At 35.2% G+C, this 8,718-nt stretch overlaps 4 protein-coding genes across 4 annotated transcripts; 1 reads left to right on the forward strand and 3 right to left on the reverse strand.

The window, feature by feature from the left end:
• Positions 1-339: 339 nt before the first annotated feature.
• On the reverse strand, positions 340-1,631 carry LOC132788195 (uncharacterized). Its single transcript, XM_060795526.1, has 2 exons — positions 1,274-1,631; positions 340-1,209 (listed from the first exon to the last, which is right to left on the reverse strand). Exons 1-2 carry the CDS (start codon positions 1,343-1,345, stop codon positions 340-342), a joined length of 942 nt encoding a protein of 313 aa, XP_060651509.1. The 5' UTR covers positions 1,346-1,631.
• Positions 1,632-2,923: 1,292 nt separating this feature from the next.
• LOC132788196 (uncharacterized) lies at positions 2,924-3,855 on the reverse strand. Its single transcript, XM_060795528.1, has 2 exons — positions 3,729-3,855; positions 2,924-3,670 (listed from the first exon to the last, which is right to left on the reverse strand). The coding sequence occupies exons 1-2, from the start codon at positions 3,798-3,800 to the stop codon at positions 2,924-2,926; spliced, it is 819 nt and encodes a 272-aa protein (XP_060651511.1). The 5' UTR covers positions 3,801-3,855.
• A 1,322-nt stretch (positions 3,856-5,177) lies between these two features.
• Positions 5,178-6,304, forward strand: LOC132790785 (uncharacterized). The gene has a single exon (XM_060799477.1). It carries the CDS (start codon positions 5,250-5,252, stop codon positions 6,057-6,059), a length of 810 nt encoding a protein of 269 aa, XP_060655460.1. The 5' UTR covers positions 5,178-5,249; the 3' UTR covers positions 6,060-6,304.
• A 1,011-nt stretch (positions 6,305-7,315) lies between these two features.
• On the reverse strand, positions 7,316-8,471 carry LOC132792113 (translation initiation factor IF-2). Its single transcript, XM_060801348.1, has one exon. The coding sequence runs from the start codon at positions 8,411-8,413 to the stop codon at positions 7,496-7,498; it is 918 nt and encodes a 305-aa protein (XP_060657331.1). The 5' UTR covers positions 8,414-8,471; the 3' UTR covers positions 7,316-7,495.
• Between the last annotated feature and the right edge of the window lie 247 nt (positions 8,472-8,718).

Genomic DNA, 8,718 nt, shown 5'->3' on the forward strand with positions numbered 1-8,718 from the left:
AAAATATATGTAAAAGGCAGATGGAGGCATCTCCGGTCCCAAGATAAGATATGATAAGAGTCTTTATTTCTTTGGTTGAAAATCTTTTCAATATAATAGTATATTATTCTAAATATGACTACTAAATATCGACTTTGGTATATTTAAAAGTATTGTCGATATAATATGTTGGTTTTCCAAGAACAAATTTGTAATATTTCGCTTATATTGAAATTGGGTAATAGGTATCATTCAGTCGAGTACACTCGATTGTAGCTTTCTTAAATTATTTTATATTTTATTATTTTATTTATATTATTTATTTATATTATTTTATACATACATTTATGTATAACATTTTTATGGGCGAACTACTAAGGAATTTTTATTTTTATTTTCTTCAGGCTTTGCAAATAGTCGGTTTACAGCAAATAACGCTTCTCTAATTGTATTTCTGATGGCTTTGTGGGAATCCAAAGTACGCGAAAGATTAAATTTAAGTGACTTCATTTCAAGAGCGCTGTAATCACGAAAATCCAATTTTTCAATTAGACTACGAAAATTCATTTCCACACAAATCAATTTAAGAGTAGTACGATTGGGCAATTGACATATTTTATTTAGTACTTCTTTACGGGTACTATTTTGTCTAAGAACAGTATCTTCTAATGCTTTTATTTCATTTTTCATTTCGTCAATAATTTTAATATTTTCTTTAATTTCTACTTCATTTGTATCAGTTTTTGATTTTAGCCGTACAATCTCATTATCTTTTTCAATCATATTCTCATTAGCAGTTGCCTGTTGAGCCAAAAGAAGATCTATTCTTGTTGTCCTTGCTAATTGATTAATATCCCATAGCTTTCGATTATCTTTAGATAACTCAAGTGATTCTTTAAGTGTTTCTATTAGTTGATCCTTAGCCTTAATTGTTTCAGCATTTATATTGTTGGTTTCTGTAATCGTTCTTTCATTGTTATTAATTTTTGCTTCATCTGATAAATAAATTTTCCTTTTCAAATTGTCTATTAATTTATTCTTCTCCAGAATTTGCTGCTTATAAATTGATAGTTTTACTTCAAGATCTAAGATTATGTCCATTAATTGATTATCTCTCATGTGCACCATATAAAAAAATTTCTCGAATTCTGCTTTCTTATCGGAGTCCTCCAGCAATTGTTTCACAGCCTTAAAGCATGATGAGTCACACAAATTTGAACTATTATCGATCTAGTAAAATAGCAGTTTATAAGAGTTTATTAAATAGTAATAGGATTTTAATTATTTGCATTACCAAATTGTCCTCGAGGCTTTTCTGAGAAATATCATTTTCTTCCAATTGTATATTAAGTTTCTTATCTTCCATTTTGATTATCTGATTTATAAATTGAGAATTAACTTGCGTGTTCTTCTCTACTGTAAAGTTGATGGAAGACTAATGTCTGAACATGCAGAGAAATTTCCACGAAATCAAAGATTTCGATAAGATACGAATGCATTTGAAGATACGAACTTTTATGGGTTTGCGATAGTCGTAATCTTCTAAACGAGTGCAACCATTGAGTAAATTATATCTTACTTATAGGGTAGAAGCGTATGATAGATAACGTTGCGCCTACAGAAAATATATGTAAAAGGCAGATGGAGGTATCTCCGGTTCCAAAAGTATTTAAGTATGTATATTCTTGATCATCCTCAATAGCCGAGATGATGTTGTCATGTCTGTCTATCGGTCTATTCGTATGAACTCAGATTAGACTTGTATTACATATTTGCGACTTCAACTTCCGCCCCGCAAATTTTTGCTACATACATAACTATAGTCAGTATGAATTCCTGATTGGTTGCTATAAGGGGCTGTCCATATATTACGTAATCACTTAGGGGGGGAGGGGGGTCAAGAAAATGATTATGTTTGATTACATGGGGGGGAGGTGTTTTGGACAATGATTACTTAATCATTTTATAAAAACTTTGTTGTTGAAATTATTTATTCAAAAATTGGTTTACTCCATCAATAAGTACAGAATGCAACTCTATAATTAAGTCGATGTACATATTTTATTATTTGTACATATATCGAAAATCAGATGTTCGTTGTGAAATTATGGAATTAACCGTAATCTGTTTAAAAGTTTCGGTTGTGATATGTTCTCGTGTGTTTTGCAATGGACTCAAACCCAAGTGAACTATTTTAATCGGTTTTTAAATCATGCAAGCTGCGATATCGATAAAAGACCGTCGGATTGTCAAAAGGAAGCAACGGCAATATTGATATTAGCAAAATAAAAAACGAACAAAAAGATTTTCCAACATATATACAAAAATGTAGCTGTAAGCTTCGATACAAAATCAAAGACACCCCTTTACCGTGTGTCAGGACGGCGAAAGGGAGAATGCCTATTAGTTCAATCATACGAAGGATGCGAAATTCATTAAATGATTACTTTTGATTACCAGGGGGGAGGGGGTCAAAAATCGCCGAAAACGTGATTACGTAATATAAGGACAGCCCCAAAGATAAACGTGTATTACGTATAAAAAACTATTTAAAATAATAGTAGCTCATAAAACGTAGTGGTAATTCAGTGTATTAACAACGAACCCGAATTAGCGTACACCTGTCTTTCGTGGAGTCGAACTTACTGGATTCAAGTGGATTCAATCTAACTCTTTTATTAGCCGAAAGTGTGAATCAGTGGCGTCCAAAATGTGTAATATAAACTGCTAGCCTTCAAACTATGATACTTTTTAGGCGAAGTGTCAGTAGTAAAAAGGAATCTTTTTTTAGTATGGCACTTAGAAGTCATCCCATTTTTTTTTTCATCATTCCATCATTTTTTAGATAACGTTTATATTAGAAATTTGTTAATTGAAGTTTAAAAAAAAATTTTTATATTGAACAAAAAATTGTTTTTAATTAAAAAATAAATTAAAAAATTAATTAATTATCAAGCCAGCCGTTTACAAAAGAATCAGTTGCTATATCTTCAAGGATATTATTTCGCCTAACATAAAAATCTAATTTTTTTGTTATTTTTTCAATAGTTTTAATATTACTTTTAATTTCTGCCTCTTTTGTATCAATTATTGATTTTAGCCGTATAATCTCATTATCTCTTTCAATCATATTCTCATTAGCAGTTTTTATTTCATCTTTCATTTCGTCAATAATTTTTATATTTTCTTTAATTTCTACCTCTTTTGTATCAATTATTGATTTTAGCCGTATAATCTCATTATCTCTTTCAATCATATTCTCATTAGCAGTTGCCTGTTGAGCCAAAAGAAGATCTATTCTTGTTGTCATTGCTAATTGATTACTATCTAATAGCTTTCGATTATCTTTAGATAACTCAAGTGATTCTTTAAGTGTTTCTATTAGTTGATCCTTAGCCTTAATTGTTTCAGCATTGATCTTGTTGGTTTCTGTAATCGTTCTTTCATAGTTATTAATTTTTGCTTCATCTGATAAATGCATTTTCCTTTTCAAATTGTCTATTAATTTATTCTTCTCCAGGATTTGCTGCTCAAAATCTGAGAGTTTATCTTTTATGTCCATTAATTGATTATCTCTCATGTGCACCATATAAATAAATTCCTTGAATTCCGCTTTCTTATCGGAGTGTTCCATCAATTGCTTAACAGCCTTAAAGCATGATGATTCAAACAAATTTGAACTGATATCGATCTAGAAAAAAATTCAGTTTTTTATTAAAAAGAAGTAGGATTTCTATTATTCACATTACCAAATTGTTCTCGAGGCTATTCTGAGAAATATCATTTTCTTCAAGTTGTATATTAAGCTTCTTATCTTCCATTTTGATTATCTGATTTAGGACTTAAGAATTAACTTGCGTGTTCTTCTCTTCTACAAAGTTGATGGAAAACTAATGTCTGAACCTGCAAAGAAATTTGCGCAAATTCAAATGTATGCTGATAAGATAAGAATGCATTTGAAGAGACCAACTTTTATAGGTTTGCACTAGTCATAATCTAGTAAACAATTTTAATCACTGAGTAAATTAGTTCTTTTTGTTTACTAGTTTGTTATCAATAACTACATTTTGATAAGCCAAAAACAGCTGGCTAATTTTTTGAATGACCAACTTTTATTATATTTCATTCATAGGTTTGTCGAATTGTTTTATTTAGGTTTAATTTCTCTATCTGTACGTTTATATTATTATATTTTCACTTAGTCTTTAATATTCATATTTTTGGTTTTAATTCCTATGTTTCCAACATTTTACGGAAATTAGAATATTATTTTAGGAGCAGATATGTACAATTTATTCTTTAATATTAAATTATTTATTATATACAAATATGCGATATTTATGGTGTGCCAACTGAGGACTTGACGTGACGTGACGTGGCTAGTTAGTCATAGTTGCCCTTGACGATTACCTCCCTTCCCAGTCGTTGATCGCATAAATATCGATTATAAGTGTTTAATAAAAATTCTAACACTCAAAAAAGAAATAAATAAATACCTACACATAAATGTATAGATATGTAAATAAAACGAATCGAGACTTGACATAATGCAATTGACAACAAGTTTTCGCTTTCAATTGATGTGGCCAAGTTGTCAATGGTGTTGTTAGTCTATTTTAACTTTCTTATCACGTAGGAAACGCATTTTTATTTCCATAGAACATGGCGACGATTCGGACGTGGTGGACGTGGATAAGCTGGCAAACACCAGAAGTGAACAAAAATTAATGTCAAATATGCACTTGAGAATGTTAGACAACAAAATACCCTGTACGCAGTGATCACAACTCTTAAAATATAATATTCAATTAATAATATATATAATATATTGTACATATTTTGAGTATGTGCAATATAAATACAATTGTTTCAATAATCAAATTGAAATAGGGATATTAATTTCTTTTTTTTTTATTATTTAATATAATAAATTTAACAATTTATTAAATTATAATACCCTCTTTTAGCTACATTGAATGAGCATTGCGTATAAATTTATAAAATAAATCATTAAATGTGATAACCGTGCGCCTAATGATGTCTCATTTATGCACTCTCATATACATACACAAAACCGATTCAGTATATAGACACATGTACATATATTTCTCGATATGACTTCTCCAACTGGATTGGGACGACTCTCGCTTTCATTGGCTGAGACCTTAGACGGACCGAGAACATTGTATAAAAAGAGCAGACGCATCCGGGCCGCAAATCAGTTGAGACACTTATATCGGGTGAATTAGATAGCAGACGTTATATATAGAATGCAGTGGATATTCGCTCTCGTTCTATGCTTTTGGGCATCTGGAATCGCCGAGACACGTCAGATACGAATCAATCGTTATGCGGCCAGCGTTCAGGAGGATGACGTACAGCAGGCAGATGTTAAAGAGCTGAAGCCGACGCCGTATCCGGCTGCTGGCTATCGACCAGAGGGACGCGCCTTCTGGCTGCCGGGTGAGGTAGACGCGACCAGTGAAGGTTCAGGAGCTGGTGGCGATGAAGCGACGACAACAACAACTGAATTGCCTTTGGATGAAGCCACAATAAGCACAACAGAGTCACTTGACTGGAGCACAACCACCGTGCTGACAACCACAGTGGATAATCTGGAAGTTGCCACAGCAGCAACAACAACAGCAGCTCCGTCGCAGTTTGAGTTGCGCTCTGGACGCGCCTATGCTAAGGCACCGTATCCAGCAGCCGGCTATCGACCAAGTCGCGCATTTCTGCTGCCCACAGAGCAACAACAACAACAGCAGCAGCAGCAGCAACAAGTTGATGCAGCTCCAGTTGCATCTGAGGATAATGCCAATCATCCAGTTTGCGGTGTCAGCACGAATCCATTGATGCCTACACCGGAGCCGGGCTCCAAGGACGAACCCGATGCTGAGAGTGTCGTTATCACCGGCAATCTGGGACCAGCTGTCCTCGTTGCCAGTGCCCCAATCCCAGTCCCAGCACCAGTATCAGCTAATGGCATTCCGGTGGCGATTCCGCTACGCTCTCAGCCTCTAATGCAGGCGCCACGTCGTGGATTCGCCTACACAACGCATGTGGAGCAGCGTTGGTAGAGCAATAAGTCAATCCTATTATACTGTTAACTTTTGAGTAATTGTAATTCCCCTTTATCTATATTAAAGTCGTTTGTTTTCCTTGTTATCGAACTATTTCAGAATAATGCACACATCATTTAGAAATTGGTTCAGAAATATATGTAATATATTGAAATTTCGCTGCCAAGCCTTGTGATTATCTGATTTTGATTATCTTGATTATCTTAGATTTAAGAGGATAGTGTCTCCAGCGAATGTTTGCAACAGACAATGAATGTATCTTCGAAACCATAAAGAAATTTTATTCTTTATCAGCGACAACAGCTGGGACAAAATGGCTTTGGTATATTTTGTATTCGATGGTATATTTTTAATGAAGAGTATATTGATATATTTTCACATTTTTTAAGTTTATTCATTTGCTATATTAAGATAAAACAAAAGTTGTACCAAATAGCGTGGTGTTTTGCTTCTATATAAAATGGGTTATGGATATCTTGTATTGGTAGGGAACTCAGCTTAAAGTTGCCCCTAACCAATGTTGGAAGCCTAACTTTAAAATCTTATACCTTACTTAATTAATTATTTTATTTATTTACATGTTAATTATTATACAAAATAATATAATAACTAAAAGAAGGGAGTGCTAGCAACTAAGGCCATCGACTCTACTTAATTAATAGAATCATTCATTTCTTTTAGCTTATTTGAAAAAACTCTACAATATATTTTTTGTATTTCCGGTTCAGATTGGTTACTGTAAACATTGCTCTTTTTAATTGAATTTTGAATTTCAAATTTTTCATTCAGCTTTATGTTTTATAATGGTATTCATTTTCTTTATTACGTAAATTTATTGCAAATTTAATAATTTCCATTTTTTTCATTTGTATTGGTGTTCTGTTTTTTTCTTGATTCTTTTTACTTTTGCGCTTAATCTGAAAAGCTTCGTTTATTGTCAATGATTCAACTAACATAAAAAATTTTGTTTTGCCCACAATGTCTCTTCGATTACTTGTTGGCTGATAAGATAACTGCAAATGCGATTTGCACAATTCAAAATATATATAATATATATGTAATTAAATTAAAACAGATATTTTAAAAGTATTTTAAAGTATCAAAAGTATGTTAATTAAATAAACATTTTGACAGCTACAAAATACTAATTGAACCTGTATTACTTGAATATTTGCTGAATGTGTTATCACCTAAAATAACAGGTGCGATAAGCCTATCAAGAGATAGCTTCACCTTCAGTATAAGGGTTTACTCAATAATCAAATACAATTTTCTCAGAGTAGTAAATATTTTTTTTAATAAATTTTCGATTGTTAATTGCCTAAAACTAATTCTGTTAAATGTATTTCGTTGTGTAAAACATAAAAACAAACATTAACTTTGCGGTCACAGCGATGGATGTGGCCATTTTGCTTAGCTGCGTGGAGAGAGAATCAGCGGAAATTGTGCACATAATTGACAATGAGGGGGTCATCGAAGCGAGTGGGCACGATTTCCACAGAATGCACCACAGGCTGCAAGTGAGCATCGCTGTCAATGTGCGTGAAGCTGCCCAGCTGCAGTTCATCATGTGTGACCGACGAGACAGAGACGGAGACGGATGCCAGGTCCGGGCTTGTGTCGAGCAGCACGTACTCGGCCTCAGGTTCAACGAGGGCCAACTCAATGGCCACATTGTTGTTGCCAGCTGGCTGCGGCTGTTCGGCAATCGAAATTGTGGCATTGTCTGTGGCAACGGCAACAGCGACGTTCGGCTCAGACGAGTCCTTCGAGGATATTGTCGCATCAATGGCAAACAGTTTGGTTGTTGTTGCAGTTGTTGCTTTGCGGTCAATTGTTGCTGCTGTAGTGACTGCTGCTGCCGTCTCTGTTGTTGTCTCTGTGTGCTCCGTGGTGCTGGTGTTATCCAATTTCTCCTCCTGCTGCTGTGGCGTTGTGGTCGGCACGTTGGCCTCCGAACTGCCAGCAGCTGCGGTCTCGCTTTCATCCGGCTCCTCGAACTGCTGTTCCACCTCAGCGGGTCGCTTGGCGGGCGTGCTCAGCAGCAACAGTTTGGCTGACTTCTGTGGCTGCCTGTCCAGCCTCACATTCAGATCACCTTCCACTGTACCTGGCGCTGGATCTACACTAGCCTCAAGTTCTATTTGCACAGTCGCATCCTTGTCGCGACTCACTGCAAACTGTGGTGTGCTGCTCTCCACCGTCGCTATTGTCGTCGTCTCCTCGGCATCGTTCAATGTGTTTGCTGTTGTCGTCTCCACTGGCTCTGCTGGGCGTATGACAGCCGAGTGTGTGCTCGCCAGGACGATGACGAGCATCAGTGTCACATGAATGCCAAATCGTTGCCACATCTTCTAGGTTTCGGTCTAGTTCTGTTTATTTGCTATTTGAATGTGCTACTAAGCGCTGTCATTTGCCAACATCGCGTATTTATACGAATTCCCAGTCAATCCCCGAAAAACTCACTCAGTATCCAGCTGAAGCAGCAGCAACTAAAGCAGCAATAGCAGCTGTCATAATTTTAGCCCTGAAGGTGACCAAATTGACGCGCTACTTCCGCATGCCGCCCTCCAAAAAGCCGGAAATGTAATTCTCTCTCTCTCTCTCTCTATCTGCTTCGGTGTGTGTGTGTGTGCGTGGGTGTGGTTGTGTGGGT

The sequence above is a fragment of the Drosophila nasuta genome, chromosome 3, assembly GCF_023558535.2.
Source record: "Drosophila nasuta strain 15112-1781.00 chromosome 3, ASM2355853v1, whole genome shotgun sequence".
Taxonomy (NCBI): domain Eukaryota; kingdom Metazoa; phylum Arthropoda; class Insecta; order Diptera; family Drosophilidae; genus Drosophila; species Drosophila nasuta.

Excerpts from the sequence above, each read along its gene's own strand:
- LOC132788196 (XM_060795528.1), bottom strand. The coding sequence starts at position 3,800 with ATGGAAGATAAGAAGCTTAATATACAACTTGAAGAAAATGATATTTCT. Across the intron at positions 3,671-3,728 it reads ATAGCCTCGAGAACAATTTG|ATCGATATCAGTTCAAATTT; the intron begins GTAATGTGAATA and ends ATTTTTTTCTAG.
- LOC132788195 (XM_060795526.1), bottom strand. The coding sequence starts at position 1,345 with ATGGAAGATAAGAAACTTAATATACAATTGGAAGAAAATGATATTTCT. Across the intron at positions 1,210-1,273 it reads AAAGCCTCGAGGACAATTTG|ATCGATAATAGTTCAAATTT; the intron begins GTAATGCAAATA and ends CTATTTTACTAG.
- LOC132790785 (XM_060799477.1), top strand. The coding sequence starts at position 5,250 with ATGCAGTGGATATTCGCTCTCGTTCTATGCTTTTGGGCATCTGGAATC.
- LOC132792113 (XM_060801348.1), bottom strand. The coding sequence starts at position 8,413 with ATGTGGCAACGATTTGGCATTCATGTGACACTGATGCTCGTCATCGTC.